Source organism: Tachyglossus aculeatus, chromosome X4, assembly GCF_015852505.1.
Source record: "Tachyglossus aculeatus isolate mTacAcu1 chromosome X4, mTacAcu1.pri, whole genome shotgun sequence".
NCBI lineage: Eukaryota > Metazoa > Chordata > Mammalia > Monotremata > Tachyglossidae > Tachyglossus > Tachyglossus aculeatus.
The window spans coordinates 26,050,573-26,073,369 of NC_052098.1; the positions used below are offsets into that span (position 1 = coordinate 26,050,573).

General features: G+C 40.7%; 1 protein-coding gene across 2 annotated transcripts in view; it reads right to left on the reverse strand.

The window, feature by feature from the left end:
- PSIP1 (PC4 and SFRS1 interacting protein 1) overlaps positions 1-22,196 on the reverse strand; it is a 40,141-nt gene extending 17,945 nt beyond the window's left edge. The window contains exons 1-8 of one of the 2 annotated variants that reach the window (XM_038769431.1): positions 22,101-22,196; positions 21,602-21,746; positions 17,137-17,213; positions 10,059-10,197; positions 7,257-7,361; positions 6,666-6,728; positions 3,322-3,415; positions 371-446 (exon numbers count right to left, since the gene is read on the reverse strand). In XM_038769431.1, coding sequence (XP_038625359.1) covers positions 371-446; positions 3,322-3,415; positions 6,666-6,728; positions 7,257-7,361; positions 10,059-10,197; positions 17,137-17,213; positions 21,602-21,673 — 626 coding nt within the window. In that variant the 5' untranslated portion in view covers positions 21,674-21,746; positions 22,101-22,196. The remainder of the gene's footprint in view (positions 1-370; positions 447-3,321; positions 3,416-6,665; positions 6,729-7,256; positions 7,362-10,058; positions 10,198-17,136; positions 17,214-21,601; positions 21,747-22,100) is intronic. The other variant, XM_038769432.1, reaches the window with a different exon arrangement.
- Between the last annotated feature and the right edge of the window lie 601 nt (positions 22,197-22,797).

Consider the following 22,797-nt stretch of genomic DNA (forward strand, 5'->3'; position numbering starts at 1 on the left):
GGAGATGTCTTCAGATTATCTGTTATTAGAAATCATTTTGAGGGAGTCATGGACAAGTGTAACACTGGAAAGCCCCGTGTTTTGACAATCATTTCAATAATTTAGAACTAAATTTCCAATTTTTCCATTCGAATAAAGGAGTGGGGGATGGAGAGTAAAAGAGAAGGAAAAGTCATCTTTAGAAGGGGAGCTCCCCTCACCTCTCAGTTTCCAAGGGTTTTTCCCCAGCCTTCACATCTCCAGTTTCAACTAGAACAATCTGCCCTGTGTATCAAGGAAAAACTGGCAGAAATTCAGGGACACCACTATGCTGATTTCAAGTAAAATCTTAAATATCATTTAAAAGACAAATTTAATTTTTAAAACTCACATGTCATTGTCTGATGGACAAGGCGGTTTCACCATTTTGGGTCTCCCTCTGGGTTTGGGAACCTTTGCTTCTGTAGCTGAAGTTCACATAAAAACAGTACGTTAGTCCACAGCCACTAACTTTCCCATAAAGTTAAAGTTCTTACATAACAAGGCACCCAAATACTCCACGGCCATTTACTTCCCCATAGAGCTAAATTCTTACATAAGGCACACAAACTGGGGGCAAATAAAGATGGTGATATCCAGTTTTGTTGCTACATATCATCTGTGAGTCCTAAATTTAAGTCTTTATTTTTTCATCAAATATCTTCCAGCTTGGCCCAATTAAACAGTTTTCCAAATGAGGTATATAAGTGAACATTTCTGGGTTCGGAATTTGCCTGGTTTGCCTGGGTGAGTTTTCATTGCCTGGACAATTGAAATTCACTTTTGGAAATTAGGGTTTTAATGTGTACTACTACTACTAGTAATTCTAATGGTATTTGCTAAGTGCTTATTACATGTCAAGCACTGTTCTAAGAGCTGGGGTAGATACAAACTAATCAGGTTGGACACAGTCCTATCCCACATTCATTCATTCAATCGTATTTACTGAGCACTTACTATGCGCAGTGCACTGTACTGAGCGCTTGGGAAGTACAAATTGGCAACATATAGAGACGGTCCTTACCCAACAACGGGTTTACAGCCTTAATCCCCATTTTACAGATGATGTGACTCATACACAGAGAAGCGAAGTGACTTGCCCAAGGTCACACAGCAGACAAGTGGCAGAGCTGGGACTAGAACCCAGTTCCTTCTGACCCCCAGGCCGTGCTCTATCCACTAGGCCACCCTGATATTAACCATACCCCTGTGAGAAGACAGACATCTTTAGTACACAGTGATTTTTTTTAAAAAAAACTTAAAATTAAAATAGGGCAGTCAAAAATATTACTACCGAATTAAAAAATGAGGTATGTGGCAAGAAGTGGTAAAATCATCTCCCTTGGGGGGGAAAGCCACTAAAGTTTTTTCATATGTACATTTCATATATATATGTATGCACACACCATTGCAGACTCGAGTTTCGGTTATCCATGCTATAAATGGAGGACATCATATATACAAATTTCTTTGCATTTATATTTTTAAAAGTCAATGATTAAACATCTCCTAACCAGTTTCACACAAGTGGGTCTTCACAATCTATGAAAGGGATTTAAATTTTAAATTCTAATTAAAGGTATTCTATTAACTGAAGGTATCTCTCTCGTAGTTTAAGACTATCTGGAGCAGAGATAACTTCAAGGCAAACAAGAGCAGTTTTAAAATGCTGGTCACAGGTTTGCCAGTTCCCCTTTTAATGGCTTTATATATATAGTCAATTTTCCTTTAATGCAGGGGTTGTATTCATGAAGAACCTCCCATTAGCGATAAATCAGAATAGTAGTTATGCCTTGAACAAACACGCACACAACCATTTCAGAAAACACTGCAATTGGCTTTTATATACAAACCGCATTGTCAGAAAAATGTTTCCCAGTTCCTAAGCAGCGTTCTAAGCAAGACGTGTACAGAAAACACATGCTACGGCAGAAGTGACTCTGCTTTAGAATATATGCACACATACTCAAATTGCAAAGAGCAAATATACAGATTCTTTGCAAATTCTAGTCTGAACTCAATTCTATTCCACTGCTACCACGTTAATAATAGTAATGATGGCATTTGGGCAAGTCACTTCACTACTCTGTGCCTCAGTGACCTCATCTTGGGGATTAAGACTGTGAGCCCCACGTGGGACAACCTAATTACCTTGTATCCCCCCCAGCACTTAGAACAGTGCTTTGCACATAGTAAGCGCTTAAAAAATGCCATCATTATTTTTCACGTTAATCCAAGCACATATCCTATACCTCCTCGATTGCTGCATCAGCCTCCTCGCTGACCTACCTGCCGCCTGTCTCTCCCCAGAGCACTGTACTAAGCACAATACAATAAAGCTGGCAGACACCTTTCCTGCCCATGAGTTTACAGTCTAGAGGGGGAGACAGACATTAATATAAATTACAATATCTAAGTATGTCAATGCTACGGTTGGCTTAACACAGGTCAGAACGCTGGGAACTAGTTGGGGAAGGACTCCTCGAGGCGATGGGATTTTAGGAGGACTTTGAAGACGTGGAGAGGTGCAATCTTTTGGATTCAAGAGAAGAAGGGGACATGTTCCAGGCAAGGGAAATATGAGGCAAGATCACAATTACATTTGACAACAGGAATTGTTTTAGAATTCATTCAGGTCCTTTAATAGTTTTTCGTATTTGGTTTAGAAAGGGCTTGGATAAATTCATGGATGAGAGGTCCGTAATGGGCTGCTAAAGATGTAAGCACTTAGTACAGTGCTAAGTGCTCAATAGGATTGATTATTTGATACATGAGAGCAACCATCACCTGGACTCAATAATGGCGTTTCTTATTTCATGCTGCAGTTGGAAAATGTGTGTCTTGAAAAGTTTATTTTTCAAACTGATTTGCAAATCTTTCCTAATATCCCTGGATGGGACATTCCCCAATTAATCCCCACCTTCCCTACTGTTACCAACCAGCTACTCTAAGCATTTGTATGTGTCCCAATTTTTTGTGCATACTTTTATTAATACTTGTATACAATGTGTCTGCATGTCTCCCCCACTAAACTATAAGCTCCTCAAGGACAGGAATCATGCCTTCTACTTTTATACACACAGTAGGTACTCAAATAATATTGGAAAAAAGGCTTTAAATAGATAATACATTCAAACAGATGGGTGTATTTCTAAAATAAACAGCTCTCATTACTTTTGCCTTTTAATTCATCATAGGATTGTGTGCACATATAAGTTATTATATAAAGATTGAGATTTTTAAGGATAAATAGTAATGATCTATACCTAAAAGATCAAAATACCGTAACAAGAAAAGGCCTACCTGATGGTCTTCCTCTTTTAGGACTCACTTTTGCAGTGGTGGATACTGCTACCGCTGAGACTACTGCATCCTCAGTTTCGGTTTGCTTTTCAGCCTGCAAGATAAAGGATTCAGATCATACCACACAACTTATACCCAAACTCAAGCTTTACAATTATAGGCAACAGTGTGAACATGTATTCATCTGCCAAAAAGATTATTTTTGAATTTCCTATGCACATCATAATAAATACAAAATGGGCTTGTATTTCACATGTTTCTGAAGATATCCCTTCACTTGCTTTTGAGTAGCAACCATCTCCAATCACTTGACATGCAGCTTATACTTTTGGAGAAGAACATTTTAATTAGAAGATATTGAGTATTCAAATATCAAAAAGGAAATCAGATACAGGCTCTAAAATTAAGGAAAGACATCTACAAGTAGATTATGATACACAAAACATCACAGTGAAAAAGAATCTACCACAAAAAACAACTGTTTTATAGAGGAATATGCTTTAGTTTGCTTTTTTAATTAGCTTTTAGCAAACTTCATTGCACGTTGAAATTTCAGTGGGAAGATGAAAGAGCTCCATCCCATGGCATATTACGTGTGTGGAAACCTATGGAATTCATAATTTAATACTGACATTGTTTAACAGGAGTGGCAGCTTCCCACTGCAAGGAAAGAGGGCTCTTCATAGCGGAAGGCTAAAACCCAAAGGATAACCACTAATCCTTTGTTTCCCCCGTCCAAGTTATTGGACAGAACTCCTTAACTTCCCACCAAAACGCTGTCCTTCCCCTGACTTTCCCATCATTGCAGACAGCACCACCATCCTTCCTGTCTCAGGAGCCCAGAACTTTGGCATTATCCTGGATTTTTCTTTTTCATTCAACCCGCATATTTAATCTATCACTAAATCCTGTAGGTTCAACCTCCACAGCATCATTGAAAATCAACCTTTTCCTCTCCATCCAAACTGCTACCATGTTAATCCAAGCACTAATCCTATCCCACCTTAATTACTATATCAGCCTCTGTGCTGACCCCCCCCCGTCTCCCTGCATTCGTCCATGATTCACTCCGCTGCCCAGATCATTTTTCTACAAAAACGACTACTTCGTGTTTCCCCACTCAAGAAGTGCCAGTGGTTGCCCATCCACCTCCATTTCAAATAGGAACGCCTTAGCATTGGCTTTAAAGCACTCAATCACCTTGCCCCCAACTACCTTATGTCGCTGCTCTGCTACAACCCAGACAACACACTCGCTTCCCTAATGCCAGCCTTGTCTATTTCTATCTCACCGCCAAACTCTTGCCCACATCCTGCCTCTGGCTTGGAGTAGCCTCCCGCTTCATATCCAACCATCACTCTTCCCCTCTTCAAATCCTATTGAAAGCATATCTCCTCTATGAGGCCTTCTCTTGCTAGACCCTTTTTTCTTCTTCTCCCACTCCCAGCTGTCACCCTTGCACTTGGACTTGCTCCCTTTATTCACCCCTCCCTCAGCCCCACAACATTTATGTACATATCTGTAATTTATTTTAATGTCTGTCTCTCCCACTGGACTGTAAGCTCATTGTGGGCAGGGTATGTTGTATCTCCCAAGTGCTTACAGAGCTCTGCACACAGTAAGCACTCAATAAATATGATTGATTTGATTGTTTGGATACTGCTGCCTGCACCAATAGCTTTCCCACCTAGCCCTCACAGTGGTGTCTTTGGCCAAAAATTATTCAGAAGTCTGGGTTGTGATGGGAAAGCGCTTCGTACAGTGCTCTGCATGCAGTAAGCACTCAATAAATATGGCTGAATGAATGAAAGCTATGGGACAAGGGACTTAGCCCAGCCAAGCACAGTCCCAAGTAGCCTCTGCCAGTTCCTTTAAATCACAGTTATAAGAACCCTCATTCAAAATGGAGTTGAGAGGGGTAGGTAAAAAAAATTAAATGAACTGGGCAAAATTAGCCTTTTTAAAAAAAAAAACACCTTAAAAATAGTGACTTTTAAATGCCGCTATTTACTGTAAGCACAGTCAAATCTTAATTATCTATGGAGATGGGGGTAGAGCCCTTTTTAAACAAGGACGAGCTGTAAAAACGTGGGCCAGATTCAGGATGAGGTGCACCTCAGGCACTTCGCTAACAACGCCACTGCATTCATACTCTTCCCTTACCTTAGAAGTGGGACCTGGCCCTCTAGACTGTAAGCTAATTATGGACAGGGAATATGTCTGCTATATGGTGATACTGCACTCACCCAAGTGCTTAGTACAGTGCTCTGCACAGAGTAAGCACTCAAATATAACTGACTTGACCCAGCTAGTTGCTAGAATTGACTCATTATAATAATGATGGTATTTGTTAAGCGCTTACTATGTGTCAAGCACTGTCTTTACAGCAGGGGTAGATACAAGATAATCATGGGGTTCACAGTCTTAATCCCCATTTGACAGATAACAGGCACAGAGAAGTTCAGTGGCTTGCCCAAGGTCACACAGCAGACAAATGGTGGAGCCGGGGTTAGAACCCATGTCCTGACTCCCAAACCTGTGCTCTTTCCATTAAGCCATGCTGCTTCTCTAACCGTATGTTAGACTGTTATATTAGAACCACATGCTATGTTATGAACCGTAGTGGGTCTAGATTTCTGACCCATGAAGGTTTCGTTTCACAGGTGAAAGATAGAGGGGACTAAGGGAAAGAAGGAGGGCAGACCCGCGAAGTCAGAAGTTCGGGCTGGTAAGCTTGGCTCTGCCAGTTGCTGCTGTGTGACCTCGGTCAAGTTACTTAACTTTACTGTGTCTCCGTTTCCCCATATGTACCATGGGGATTCAGTATCTGGTTTCCATCCCCGAAGAGTGAGGCAGGAACTGTCCGACCTGATAGTTTTGTACTGACCCCTGTGCTTAGTACACAGTGCTTGGCACATAGTAAGCATTTAACAAACAGTAAAATATAATTATCGGGTCATTGAAATCCTCATTAAAAACCTGGATCGCTTACCTGTAACCAAGTTTCTCTGCAGGTGTATGGTCTTGTAAGGTCATTATGAAACTGCAGCTACATGTAAGAGCTGAGGAGACCCACATCCGCTTTGGGAAAATCCAAAATCCTCACTTTACCCAGGAGTGTCAGCTAGTTAACAAAACGCTTTACACCCCGGGTGGATTTTTCAAATGTAGTTGGATAATGAACAAAGCTGAATGATTTATGATTTACTTTTTCCCCCGGTTTTGTGTTTAATCTAGAGGTGCTACGGAATATTGAAGTGATTATAGGTAGGCAATAAAAGGAAATGATACATAAAATGCATAACGAGTTCCAAACCTGCAGGGATGCCTTTAAATAAAATTACCTTTCTCTTCCTTCCTCTTCTGGCAATTTTAGGAGTGGTTATGTCACCTGCTTTAGCTACATCCTAGGAAGAAACAAACAGAAGCATTAATAAATTACAGAAAGAATCAAAACTATTCTTAAGCACAGGAGTAGACATTTTATTCTCAATTCCCACCAAGGAAAATGAGCTTTCTCCTGCAGAGACCATTTCAATTACAATTTTGAAGCCAGAGCAAGATTAGGAACCAATATATTTATAATAGCCTGTAAAGTAACCCTACAACAGCAAATCATATATAAAAGCTAGAAGATATTCCATAAAAGGCATGGCCCATTTTATCCAACTTGACTATCAGACAGTCTCCAACTTATTAAAAATTCCAGGCAATTTCCAATTCAGGGGAACTTCATTAGAAAAGCCAAACATTTGATAAAAGCAAACCAGAAAACTACACTGACTACAGCTTCAAATTTTATTTGAACAATGACTACTGTACTTCCTTCATGCAGCATGGTATCTTTTACTCTGTCAATACTAATTGATCTTTAAATACATTAACATTCCTCCTATGCACCCAGACTTTGGTTTAAGAAAACTTCACATTCATACTTCATTGCTGGCCTTTTCTTCAGTGTCAATATCCTCCTTGGGAGTATTACTCTCTTTTTCATCGGCCTCAACGTCAGAAGATGTATTTGATTGCTTAGCAGAAGCCTGAAATGGGCAAACAGAGTGATTCAAGGGCTTGAATGTTTATTTTTAAAGCCTGCTCATGAGTATTTTCTCCAAGACACCTCAGAAAATGAAATCCAGGAATAATTACTCTAAATTGTAGATTCCAAATTGTCCACTTACCTCCTTTGGTGCCCCTAGTTTTAGCATTGCGTGCAGAAGGTTCACGCATTACTGCAATACTGATTTTTAGTGTACTATTCTAAAACATTAATGAATGCTGTCCAACAATGAACCCTGAAAGCATCTATGGAAGAAGGAGAAGCCAGCTATCAGTTGGCGAGCAAACTCATCCTGACACTGCATTAATGAAAAGTTCAGATCGACAAAATATTAATAATTATGGTATTACGCACTTACTATGTGTCAAGCACTGTTCTAAGCACTGGGGTAGATACGAGGTAATCCGATTGTCGCGCATGGGGCTCACAGTCTTAATCTCCATTTTACAGATGAGGTAACTGAGGCACAGAAGTGGCTTGCCCAAGGTCACACAGGAGACAAGTGGCAGAGAACCCACGTCCTCTGAGTGCCAAGCCCGTGCTCTTTCTACTACACCACACTGCTTCTAATCAGCAAAATCAGCAGAACACTCCCCAGTTTGTGAAGAGAAATGAGCATGTCGCAAAAGCAGACAGAGAAATGTCACCACTGGGTCAGCCCAATGCTCCACCTAGTCCAGCACAGTCATATCTACTACAAAACGTTGAAGTGTGTGATTTGGGAAGAATGCATTGAGAATAGGGGAATGAGTCAGCCATTAGTTAGCCATAACACACTGCAGCTATGGCAAAAATCACTATCAGCTAACAGTAAACAATTCTACCACTACCATCTTGCTCTCACTACCCATTTTGGCTAGAACGTCGCTAAGGAATTAGGGGATGTTCATCCACTGGCGTCAGCCTACTGGGTCGCCACGTATCTTGGTACTGGAAAACACAGCTTGCGCACAATGTACGGGCCTGGAACGTGTGAGTACAGCATGAGTTTGCCCTAACAAGGGCTTCTGTAAAACTACAACTCCCAGGTTATAGCAGAACTGAGTGTAGAGAGAACCACAGTGTTTAAATATCACTGTTACCTGAAACAGTGACCTTTAAGCAATTACAGAAGAACAAGTCTGAGAGGCAGATTCAACTGGAATCGTCCCCCCAGTCCCTTGTTTTACCATTCAAAAAAAAATGGTTGACAGAAGTGGGTGGGGGGTTTTTTGGTTAATGCAGTGACTTTCGTGAACGTAATGTGTTACAGCAGGGATGACTGCATTTTATCTGACAGCGGTGACAAGATGCAACATGCTCTCCTCTAATTTAACCCTCTTGTTCCTGCATTTACCCAAGTCGATCTATTTTTCCACCCTTTACAGATACTTGTTAAATAAGCCAGCTTCCTGAGGTAAGGAATATCTCAGGTATAGCATCTGATCTGTTCACATGCTTTCTAGAGTACTACGTATGCATTCCTCCCCTCACTCCCAACAATCCCCTACACTACCAGTTCAAATCCACTGTGCACCTTATATAGCACTTTCCCCATGGCTGGGAAGGAACATACACACACTATTTTCTTTTTTGATTTTTTCTTTCCTCACAATCTTTCCTTTTCAACTCAAAGGTCCAAGCGCTGATTCTCATTCATTCATTCAATCGTATTTATTGAGCGCTGTGTGCAGAGCACTGTACTAGGTGCTTATCCTGAGCTGGATATCCATGATGGGAGTTGCAAAGGGGAGGGGAAACTGGGATGTAAAGTGGTGCGTGTACTTCTTATCCAAAAAACACTGTTCTAATATGTGACGGGGAAAGAACCAGTTCCCCCATACGCACAAAATCAATAGGTCTGCTAGGTGTTCCTTCAACATATCTGGCTCATTCGATGGGACCCAAAAAGGTGTCAAGGCTCAGGTCCAAGGGCTAGCTAGGGAAATGATTCTGCCTGATCCCTGCCTGGGTGTTAAATGGCTCACAGGCTTTGTTTTTCAATAATACAGCATAAATCTACCATTTACACATTCCTTCAGAAATAGATGCTGGAGAATATAACATCCTTACTAGATAGATGGTGTAGTATTAGTTACTCATGTAAAAAGATGAATTAAAGGTCCTTCAGCAAAAGCAAATTAAATGCAATTACTGGTCTGGAAACTGGTCCATCCAGCCCCATATTGGTCACTGGCTGCTTAGAGCACACCACATGATGGCTGACCTTCTTCTTATCTGCCCTAATGGTTAGGAATGTACAATCTAACATCCCCAAATTTCTCTCTAATAACTGTTCAGTCAATCCTATTTATTGAGCACTTACTGTGTGCAAAGCACTGTACTAAGCGCTCGGGAGAGTGTACCATAACCAGACACATTACCTGCCCACAACAAGCTTACAGTCTAGAGGGGAGAAGACAGCCATTAATATAAATAAATTACAGATATTTACGTAAGTGCTGTGGGGCTGGGTGGGGAGAACAACGGGAGCAAGTCAGGGAGACACAGAATGAGATGGGGGGGGGGGCCTCATCGTGGACCATCACAGATGAATTAATCTAAATCCCTTGTGACTCTACTGATATTTTCTGCCTGCACAACTACCTGTGATAACAAAACTCACAAGCTTAACACCAGCTGTGTGAAAAACGAGACTGATCTCATTTAATTTGGACAAATTTCAAAGTTAACTTACCTGGTGACTAGAAAACTTCACTTTTGGGTTGTTATCTATTTCCCATAACCCTTCATTAAAGCCCTTTCTTTTATTTGGTTTGCCGTATTTCTCTTTATTTTCTGAGTATGGGAATATATCCTTTGGTCCCAAAAAGGCCCTGTAAGAGGTGGAAAATAAAGCATCTGTAAATATTACCTCTTTCAATTCCTAATGAAATTACGTCTACATCAGAGAAAATTCCCTAGGAAGAAGAAAAAAGGCAAGCATCCCCATGAAATCTATACCATTAATATATCTTGGGATACCAAGCTGCAAATAGCACTGCTACAATTTTCACTAAGTTGATTTCTTTCCAGACTTGCAGCATCCTCCATTATAACTTCTGCAGTAATGGTGAGTTAAACCAAAACGTATCCCACAAGCTTTATATTACTTTTAAAACTATCAAATGTTTAGGCTACTAAAAGCACTTACTGCTTTGAGCCAGTATTGCCTAGTCATTTTGTTAGTTTATACATATATCTCAGCTGTATTAAGTTGTAAAATGTTATTTCATGCTGTAATTCATCCGGGTGAATACAAATGAAAACAAAGTTTACAACTCGATAAGATTATTTCAAAAGCATGACCTTGTGAGGAACCATCTTAGAGCTTATGAAGATTAAATAGTGTCAGAAAAAAAAAGTCATATCCATTTAATTACATTTTGAAGTTGAGAATGACAATTGTTTTTTTTTTTCAAGCTTTCAGAAATCAAGGATTTGCTTTAACCATTAACAGAACTAGGGCATCACATTTCCTCTGCCTCTAGGACATATCTTCACGGATGCCCCGCTGACACCTCAGGTTCAATGCCCAAAATGGAACAGCTCATCTTCCCTCCCAAATCATCTCCCTCCACCTAACTTGCCCATCATAATGGAGAACACTAAAATCCTCCTTGTCTTTCATGCCCACTGGAATTATCCTGAGTCTTCATTTCCCTTTCAACCCTCATTATGAAGAGATGAGAAAAAGCAGACTAAAAATTGGGCAAATTAAGATGATTAAAATTGATCAATGGCATTCACTAAGAGCCTACTGTACCTCAGTACCGCTGTACTAAGCATTTAGGGCAGTATAACAGGAAAAAGGCAATCACTGCCCTCAAGGAATTTGCAATCTAAGAGGGAAACAGACACAAAACTACTGATAGAAGGAAAAGATAGATGCGAATATAAGTCCTTACATAGTAGACTACATAAACTCCTATGTGCAAACATATAATGGATGGCTGTAAGAACATAAATATCGAGGCAGTAATTGCAAGGACATGACCCGGGGAGAATTTTTTTTTATGGTATCTATTAAGCACTTACTATGTACCAGGCACTGTACTAAGTGCTGGGGTAGATACAGGCTAATCAGGTGAGACACCGTCCATGTCCCACGTGCGGCTTGCAGTCTTAATCCCCATTTTACAGACAAGGTAACTGAGGCACAGAAAAATTCCTTAAGGGAATGCCCCCTGGAGGAGGTGGAATTTCAGGAAAGCTTTGAAAATGGGGAAGGCAGTTGACAGGCAGGAGAGTTTTTAGGCAGAAAGGAAGGCGTGAGCAATGGTCCACAGGTGGGCGAGGTTAAGACAGAAGGACTAGAAAGTCTAGGAAACTCTTAGAATTGATGGCGATATTCCTAGGCAGATGACCATTTTTAAGTGGGTCAATCAATGGTATTTTTAAATTTTTTTTATGGTATTTGTTAAGCACTTGCTATATGTCAAATACCATTCTACATGTTGGGGTAGATGCAAGTTCATTAGGTTGGACTCAGTCCCTATCCCACATGGGGCTCACAGTCTACGTAGGAGGGAGAAAGGAGAACTGAGGCACAGAGAAGTGAAGTGACTTGCCAGCAAACAATTGGCAGAACGGGGATTCCCAGGCCCGTGCTCTTTCCACTAAGCCAGGCTGCTTCATTCCACTGAGCGCTTACTGTGTGCAGAGCACTGGACCAAGCACTTGCTAAAGTAAAATATATAACAGACTTAGACACATTCCCTGCACCAGAGGAGCTTAAAAAATTACAGATAAGAACATGAGTGCTGTGGGGCTGAGAGTAGGGTGAATAAAGGATGTAAATCCAAGTGCAAGGGCAATGCATGAGTGGGAGAAGAGGAAATGAGGGCTTAGTCAGGGAAGGCCTCTTGGAGAAGATGTGTCTTTAGCAAGGCTTTGAAGTGGGGAAGAGTAATTGTCAGATATGAAGAGGGAGGGTGTTCCAGGCCTGAAGCAGGCCATGGGTGGAAGGTCAGCAATAATAATAATAATGGCATTTATTAAGTGCTATGTGCAAAGCACTGGTACAGTGATTAGGGTGGTATTATAAAAGCAAAGTGTGAGGGCTGGGTTGTAGTAGGAAATCAGAGAGGTAAGGTAGAAAAGTGCAAGGTAATTGAGTGCTTTAAAACCTACGGTAAGGAGTTTTTCTTTGATGCAGAAGCAGCTGGGCAACCACCAGAGGTTCTCGAGAAGTGGGGGACCATGGGCTGAACTTTTTTGTGGAAAAATGACATGGGCAGCAAAGTGAAGTATGAACTGGAGTGGCAAGAGACAGGAGGCAGGGAGGTTAGCAAGGTGGCTGATGCAGTAGTCAAGGTGGGACTGGATATATTCTTGGAGTAACATGGTAGCAGTTTGGATGAAGAGGAAAAGGTGGATTTTAGCGATGCTGTGACGGTTGAATTGACAGGATTTGGTGACGGATCGAATAAGAGAGATGAGCAGAGGATAATGCCGAGATTACGGGGTTGGGAAATAGGGAGGATTTTGGTGCTGCCTACAGTGATGGGAAAGTCAAGGGCAGGGCAGGGTTTGGGTGGGAAGACGAGGAGTTCTGTTTTGGACACGTTAAATTTGAGGTGTTGATGGGGCATACAAGTAGAGACGTCCTGAAGGCAGGAGGAAATACGAGACTACAGAGAAGAAAAAAGACAGTTAACGTCAATGTCAGTTTTACACCAAACAACCGGAAAAATGAAAGCATCATTTTAAAACATGTAATCAAGGTATGGGTATTGACCTGGTTACAAACCATGGAAGGCAAGCTCTGGTTCTGTTTAATGTGAAATAGGGTACCATAGTGTTTTTCAAAAAAAAAATACTATAAAAAAGCACTTCCAAAGAAATCCAATCTTTTGAAAAATTAACATTTCTTTAGAATGTTAATGTTAATGTTTCTTAGAATGTTGGACTGCCAGGTGGCTTCTTAAACATCTGAAAACAAACTGCATGATTCGGCAGATAAACTGGCACTGCAGCTATTTCCTGGGAATGCAACAATGAGTACATGATGTAAAAGCACATAGCGAAGCGTTCTGTGATTCTTAGGTAGTGCAGGAAGAAAAAAAAAAACCACTCATGGATTTTTAATTTTTTTTCTAAATTCTTCCTAACCATACTTAAAGGGTAGCATCCATGAATTTGGGCATCAAATGCAGGTCACTTAAGGATAGCTCATCCCAGTGCAATTCTGCTTAATAGGTTCTGGCAGTTTGAGCATGCCTTTCCTGCTAAGGATAGTTTATTCAGTGGCTCTCAGCCCCCTATTCCTGCCTAAATACACAAATTCCCTTTTTACAGAAGAATGGGTTCCCATGCTTTTAACCCATAAGTGTATCATGGTTCGAAAACTCTCTACAGAGCGATGGATCAGGTTGATAGAAAAAAAAATGTTTTTTCTGCACCATTTAATCACTCCTCATTTAAAATCTACCGCTATCAAAACTACCACTGATGTGAACAATGAAGCACATATTGAACTCAGCACTAAACAGGCCCTAGTGGTTGAAATACGAAGAGCTTGAACTAGGAAATAATTTCAGATAATAAGAATCCTGAACTCAAATAATAGCCTTTTTCTTAGGAAAAAAAAATATGTTGGAGCATGACAATCAATGGACAAATCATAACTTCTGTCCCTCAGTTTCCCCATCTGTGAAATAAGAATGGAATACCTGTTGTCCCTCCCCTTCAGACTGGAGCCCTGGGACATGGACTGTCTGACCCGATTGCCTGGTATCTATCCCAATGCTTAATACAGTGTTTGGCACATAGTAAGTGTTTAACAAATACCACAATTACTATAATTACTATTTGTATTTGTGGAACACACTAACTGCTTGGGAGAGCGTAACAGAAGCAAAGGGCATGGTCCCTGTCCTCAACTGTAATCTACTGGGGGAAGACAGACGAATTATTTATAAATACTGGGACCAGGCTGAAGAACAAGGATTTAACTGGTGTAAGTAGTCCCTGGGTAAGGATGCATGCAATAGACTGGTAAATAATCAGATATGCAGTAAACACTCCTCCTCGGCCTGAACTGCATGTGACGCAGAGACTGAATCCAATCTGCACAGAATGCTTCTACCCCAAAGTTTAGTATACTGGTTGGCAGTAAGCACTTAAATACCATAAGTAGTGTTATTACTACTACACAGGGACTGAGAATGAATAAAAACACAAGTACTAAGGGTGGCTGTGGTTTGATATGACTTGGGAGGGTTGAGAATTAGTCAGTGACGACCTCCCTGGGGAGGTGAGATTTTTAGGTGAGCTTTGAAAAATCGAGAGAGTGATGGTCTGGCAGATTTGAAAAACAAGTTCCAGGCAGGGGAAATAACATGACTAAGAAGTGGGAGGAGGGAGAGTCAAGAGTGAGATGCTGTCAGAAGGTGGGCTTGGGAGGGGCGAGAAATGAGAGCTTGGAAGTAGTGGAAGAAAAACAAAATGCAAGATGGAGAGCCTTGAAACCAATGATAAGAGCCTCTGCTTAATGTGGAGGTAAATGCGTAGATGGACGTTTTGGAGGAGCAGGGAAAACGTGCAGAATGTTTGAGGAGGATGACCCAAATAGCAGAGTAGAGCACACACTGGAAGAGGGCAGAGGACGGAGGCTACAAGACTAGGGAGGGGACTGATACTGGATTCCAATTATGAGGTGATGGTACTAAGCAGAAAGGAAGGGGCGGATCAGGAAAAATGTCACAAAGAACTGGCAGTATTTAGCACCCAAACATGACAGCTATAAACAAGTAAGGACGTTGGTAGGACACCAAGGTTTGTGGGTTTGGGGGACAGGGAGGAGGTGGAGTCAACAGAGATGGTAAAGGAGAAAAAGCTTTAGGAGGAAAGATGAGAAGTTCAAGTTTAGACACGTAGTGTCTGCTGTGACTATGAGACAGCCGTGTGGAAAAGTCCAGTAGGCATAAGGGCAGGAGAAAGGTTAGAACTAATGAAGGGAATCTGGGCATTATCTACACAAAGGAATTAACAGCAGGTGCTGTACTCAAGCCCGATTCCAAAAGGATCAAAAAAGATAGACACAGTGTAGTCACGTAGTTACATTTGTGGGGAAACGGGAGAATTTACCTAAGGAGGATGAGAATCATAAAACGTATTGCCCTCTCCTCTCAAAAATCAAGGCAATTCTCGTGAAAAGAGTCTAACAAGTCTCCAAGTTTGATGGAAAAGAAAAACCATTAAGAGATAGTGTCAACCATATTATTTCAAATGGCACTCAAGCTACCTGTCTTGGTCAATGGCATTGTCAGAGGCTTCAATAACTTGAATATCTTACAGGGAAGAGCAAGAAGGAAGATTGCATTTATGGATAAATACTACCAACTGTACTGTGCAGGGACCTATGTAAGAGGGAATCCAACCTACATTTCTCCCACTGCTATTAAACCTACTTTTCCAGTTAAACATTACCTACTCAATGTTTTAATAAACATTTTGATCTTTAAAAGGTTTCTGCCTAAACTGATCAAAATCAATGATCCACACTGACTCTGCCATCTGAAACATGGTACCCTGCCTTGTTTTATAAAAAGCAACACGGTAGGTACAAATCAAATACAGCGATCGACAGCCTTTCCTTGTGTATGCTAATAATAAAACAAAGAATCTTTAAATTTTCCTTTGTGAATTTGATCAAAAACAGGTACAAAAACAGATACAAAAACAGAATGTGGTAGAATCACTGTAAGGGACATCCAGGCAGAGTAATGACTAAACCGGCCAAGACAGATGGCTATTTATCTTTTTTAAAGATCTCAGGAAACAGAGTCCAAAAGCTCATTTAAGAGCCTTGGCCAGTGTTGTATCACTATTGCCTTCTCTTCTCCAAGCTAAATCCCAAGTCCGCATAGGACCTTTCTCCCCAATCGTCACTTTTTGTCTCCGGACACCTTCCACTTTTTCCTCTTCCTTTCACAGTTTTTGTTCTAATGGTATTTCTTAAGTGTTCATTATGTGGCAGGGACTGTACCAAACAATGAGGTAGATAGAAGCTAATCAGGTTGAACTCAGTCCATGTCCCACATGAGACACAGTCTTAATCCCTATTTTTCAGATGAGGTAACTGAGGCACAGAGATGTTAAGTGACTTGCCCAAGATCACACAGCAGACAAGTTACAGTTGTCTATATTACAATTCTGGCCAAAGCAAGATTCCAGTGGAAGAGGTTTCCAATTTTTAGCTCCACTTCCATTATTCCAATATCATACCGCATCAGGTCATTCTCATGGCAGTATTAAGTTGAGGACTTATTTCCAGTTTTAAATCCATATACTCCATGTAGGAAACCTACATAGGTCAAACGTATGGCTTCTCTCTTGTCTACGTGGCCTGACAATATCAAATAAAGAGATTAAATGATTTTAAAGTAATTTCTCTTCACAAAGCCATATGCGACTTCTTAATATCTTGTGTCCTTCTAGTGGTCTGCGAGTTGCTAATGTCTCAAAAGAAGAGTGTCTTCAGGTTATGAACCTGGCAACTTCATCATTAAGGACTAAAGATGGTAAAACATAAGAAAACAAGGATAAAGTTACAAAATACATTTTCAGAGTATCTTTGAATCCCCAGAGGCAAGAAAGGTCGTATGTTTTCAACAGAAAGATTTCATGCTTATTCTCAAAATTAGTTTCACTTGTTTTGTACTTTAGCAAAGAATTAACCCTTAGTGAATGCTCTTGACTTCCAGCAGACATTTACCATTTTCAAACAAGAGTTGGCTTTTTGTTTTTTGTTTTTTAAACGGAGGACTTACGTCTCATGGGTCCCAAAAAAGAAAATAGGCAGTTTATTTGAGGGTGGCTTAACAGCTCCTTCGGGAACTTCATCCACCTAGGGGAAGAAGACAAAACAAAAATAAAAGCCTTTCTATTTTGCTTACTTTAAATGAACAGCTGGGAGAGTTGGGAAAAATAACGTTTTGAAAAGTTCATTCCATACAAAATAAAACAATATTATTAAGAGGGATAAAGAAATGGCAAGATTTCAAAATGGTTGCAGTAGCAACTACTGTTTTCATTCATTCATTCAATTGTATTTATTGAGCGCTTACTGTGTGCAGAGCGCTGGGCTAAGCGCTTGGGAAGTACAAGTCAGCAACATAGAGATGGTCCTTACAGAAATATCTATAATCAAAAATGCAATTTTGAAAAGGTTGGAATTAGAAAGAGCACTCAGTGCCCAAGACCATTTTGTTTGATCCCTATTTGAGCACCTGTGTACAGACCATTGCACCAAGTACTTGGGAAGAGTACAACAGACTAAACAGACATGATCCTTGCCCTCGAGGAGCTTAAAAATCAATGTTTAACATATCCAACAGGAATTCTTGGTTCACTAACATACACTTCAGGTTAAGGATGGGTTCAGTTGGCTACCCATGCTAAAACTCTTATTCTATCATTTACTTTGCTGTCGACCTGTGAAGAGAAATTCGGTCTGGAGAGAAGAGGTTCTGTGTTCCTTTTCAACATTTAAACCTAAATGAAGCAGCATTGCCTTTACAAAATTTTTACTCTTATGAGCAAAGAGCCATGATTTTAGCAGAGGTGTTTTTTAGAAAAAGCAGAGGATTTTCCCGCATGAATGAGAAATCCATTCAAACTTATTTTAGCTTTCCTCATTCCTACTTCATTCACATGGCCAGTGGAGGGGGGGGGCGAGGGGGGAAGAAATGTCTGACTCTTCCTAGGTCACTGTGAAGATAAAATAACCAATTTGAAAAAGCCTTGGAAAAAATAACATGCAAATTCAAGGTGGCATAACTGCCCAGATCAATAGCTTTAACGTACCAAGACTTAAAAGGTGAGATTTTACAGATTCTAATTGAACTGCTTTTAGAAAATATATTTTCTGTATTAAAATCCTGAAACCCCCCAGTTAGGACTCCTAGTTGGTGCCATGAAAAGAGTGTGTTAAGCAAAACAGCACTAAAGGATGGTTCCCATGAGAAAAATGTAAAGTGCATTAATGCAATGTCCAAATCTAAAACATGACCAAAATATTTTTTTAAAAAACTGCAAAATATGGTTAACACCATCAACTTACATGATCAAATAGCATTGGAAAGGTATCAAAAATAAAATTACAAATTCAAATTAAAGTGTCAACATATGTACACATAAGCACTTAGTACAGTGCTCTGCGCATAGTAAGCACTCAATAAACATGATTGAATGAATAACTGTCCTAAAAACTTTAGAGCCATTTGCACTTTATGCTATATATCTGTATTCTACCCAACAGAACTGTTACATTGTTTGAGATTTGTACCAGGACATGATGTACTAGGATCCTCTCGGGAGGGGGAAGGGGATGAGGAGGGTAACTTTCTTCAACACAAAGCCCAGCAGCTATGAGTGTTAGTGCTATGCAATGGGGTTCTCATAAAAAACAGAGGCAGCAGCTCAAGTCCACTGGTCACAGCATATGTATGGGGGGAAAAAAACCCAGAGTGCTAAGCAAGAATGCCAAAAGGAATACCTGTTTAGAAATTTCAAGACTTCTGTTTTTTTTTTATCAGAATACAGTACATTTATTAAAGCCTGATACACTGAGAAATGGATTTTCAATACTTTACGGTTATGGTTTTACAACCTAAAGGCTCTTAATAAACTACAAATGCAAAGACTAATAGACTAACTTGTACTTCCCAAGCGCTTAGTACAGTGCTCTGCACACAGTAAGCGCTCAATAAATACGATTGATGATGATGATGATGACTATTAAAAGGTGGACAAAGGGGCAATGAGATCTGCAGTGCAGACAGGTCACTCGAAATCCCCCAAATCCAAGAACAGATATGTACAAGATCGAGGAAAATTGGTTCCAAAATATGTTATTACTTATGGTGCATTTTCCAGGAATCAATCGGGTCATAAATCAGCCATCGCTTTTTTACCTGAGTCTGAAAAAAAGGAATCACCAGAACCCCGATCAGTACCGACATTTGATGGGGGAGGGAAATTTTGTAGGTCATTTCTTCAAAAACAAAACAGAAGAACGCTATTTAGAGCTGCTTCCGCGAGGCAAATTTTAGAACAGGTGGCTTGGTTCCATAGCTCCCTATGGAAAACAATTTTGAATCGCAAAACATCAATTTCTTCAATTACACCCATCATCACTTATGAAAATTAATTTTCTTCCGCTAAAGAGTTAACGAGGCTGGTGTCCAGTTGAAAATATTTTGAGACTCCCCAAATTAATAACCACGGCCTATTTTAGACTGTGAGCCCACTGTTGGGTAGGGACTGTCTCTATATGTTGCCAAATTGTACTTCCCAAGCGCTCAGTACAGTGCTCTGCACACAGTAAGTGCTCAATAAATACGATTGATGATGATGATGATGTTGCCAAATTGTACTTCCCAAGCGCTCAGTACAGTGCTCTGCACACAGTAAGCGCTCAATAAATACGATTGATGATGATGATGATGTTGCCAAACTGTACCTCCCAAGCGCTCAGTACAGTGCTCTGCACACAGTAAGCGCTCAATAAATGCGATTGATGATGATGATGATGATGAAGGAAGCGATTAATTTTTACTTTGGTTTCTCATGACCACTTCCTTCCCTCCGAATCAGAACAAGCTAAAACTTAATTTTTCTTGGTAAAAGTAACCCCTGCTACCTGCAGGGCAAAACCCCATCTAAACTGGCCTAGGGATGGACGGCACCTAAAAATATTTCCCAGAAATTAAACAAACTCGGGAAAAACAAACTCGACGTTTGCAGCTGGGGGCCAAGGGAAAGGGGTTTTTATTGCTTTCTGAATAAAAAAATCTGCTCCACGGATTGCAGGATGTGGGGAGAATCGGTCATCATCATCATCAATCGGATTTATTGAGCACTTACTGTGTGCAGAGCACTGTACTAGGCGCTTGGGAAGTGCAAATTGGCAACATACAGAGACAGTCCCTGCCCAACAGTGGGCTCACAGTCTAAAAGGGGGAGACAGAGAACAGAACCAAACGTGCTAACAAAATGAAATAAACAGAATAGAGATGTACAAGTAAAATAAATAAATGAATGAATAAATGAACAAATAAAAAATAAATAAATAAATAAATAAATAAATGCATGAACAAATAAAAAATAAATAAATAACGATGAATAATAAATAAATAAACGAATAAGCAAATAAATGAAAATGAATAATAAATAAATAAATAAATGGTGAACGGTGAACGAATGAATAAATAAATAACAATAAGCAACTAAATAATTAAGAAGTGAATAATAAATAAATAAACAAATAAAAATAAATAAATAAATGAATAAATAAATAAATAAATAAAAATAAGCAAATAAATAAGGGATGAATAAATAAATAAGTGAACAAATAAAAATAAATAAATAAATAAATAAATAAATAAAAATAAGCAAATACATAAATAAGAAATGAATACTAAATAAGTGAACAAATAAAAATAAATGAATGAATGAATGAATGAATAAAAATAAGCAAATAAATAAATAAGAAATGAATAGTAAATAAGTGAACAAATAAAAATAAATAAATAAATGAATGAATGAATGAATAAAAATAAGCAAACAAATAAATAAGAAATGAATAGTAAATAAGTGAACAAATAAAAATAAATAAATGAATGAATGAATAAATAAAAATAAGCAAACAAATAAATAAGAAATGAATAGTAAATAAGTGAACAAATAAAAATAAATAAATGAATGAATGAATGAATAAATAAATAAAAATAAGCAAACAAATAAATAAGAAATGAATAGTAAATAAGTGAACAAATAAAAATAAATGAATGAATGAATGAATAAATAAATAAAAATAAACAAATAAATAAGAAATGAATAATAAATAAATAAGTGAATAAATAAAAATAAATAAATGGATGAATGAATAAATAAATAAAAATAAGCGAATAAATAAATAAGAAATGAATCATAAATAAATAAATGAATAAATAAAAATAAATAAATAAATAATGAATAATAAATGAATGAATGAATGAATAAATAAATAAAAACAAATAAATAAAGAATAAATAAATGAATGAATACATAAATAAATAGTCAGTCAGACGATTTAAACACACACACACCCGAGTTAAGATCGAGTTGGCCCCAAATGGGAAACCGGGGATGGGAGGCGGTAAAGGAAACCGACTGCTGGGGAGCGCGAGGGAGAGAGGGAAAAGGGGCAACACCATCCGACCGCGAAGAGGTTTTTGAAAACAAATCACTTACTCTAGCCGGCCAATGGGGATAACCTTTCATTTTGGCGAAGATCAGGTCTCCGGGTTTGTAATCGCGAGTCATTTTCCGGCTCGAAAGTTGGCGGTCCGGGCCCCCCCCTCGAGAGAGAGAGAAAGGGCCGCTGTGTCGCAGATACCTGGGGAAGCGGGAGAGGGGCGGTTCAAGTGGCGGCCCCCCCCCCCCCCCCTCCGGTACCTTTTCCACTGTGGGTAGGGACCGTCTCCCTATGCCGCCGACTTGGGCTTCCCAAGCGCCCCGCACGCAGTAAGCGCCCGCTAAAGACGACTGATCGATTCTGCAGGCGCCGCCCGCTCTCTACGGTGCCAACTTGGGCTTCCCAGGCGCTCAGTACAGTGCTGTGCACGCCGTAAGCGCTCGATCAAGCCGATCGCCTGGTTGATCCGGGGCCTCGGCGGCGCCACCTTCCCCGATCCACCTCCGTCGGGGGGCGAGCAGCGGCGGGAGCTCCGGGGGGGGGACGGACAATTACCTGGCGGGGGGCGGCCCAAACCGCTCCCTCCCGTCCGCACGCTGCGCCACCGACTGCCGCAGCGCCCCTCCGCCCGCTCCCGGAGCCTCGACCGCCGCAACGGCTCTCAACGGTCAGCGAGCCCCAGGCGGCGCTGCGCATGCGCGCCCGGCTCCCGCCGGCACCCGCGGAGCGACCCAAGTGGCGGCGGAGGGGGGGGGGGGCGCGACGGGCAGGGCGGGGGAGGGGAAGGGCGACCGGCCGTGGAGTCTCCAAAGCCGGCCGGACACTGGAGACACTCTTAGACAGACTGTGCGCTTCGCCTTTGGCGAAATTAGACGAAATTAGACCAGAGCTGGAAGCAGGGAGTTTCTCCCCCCCCCCCGTGCCAGCCGAATGGAGGAGTCCGGCCCTGCCTCCGCTGGCCGTTCTGCGTGCGTGTATGTGTGTGTTTCTAAGTGAAAGGCGGGGAGGGCTGAGACGGGGGCCTTTTGCTGGTGCTCGGTTTGGGGGTTGTTTTTTTTTTTTTTTGCAGGGAGCACCTAGGGCTCGGGCCGATTTGCTGCGTAGGCTTTCCTGGCTTGGGAAGTTCTCTTTTCAACGGTTTTAGTGGCAGATAGGTGCCGCCCGACCCGTGAAAAGACCGTAGTAGGGCCACCGAGGCCTGCGGTGCTCCAGGGCCCGTGCGCCTGCCTTCAATGGGGCCTGTGTCTGCATT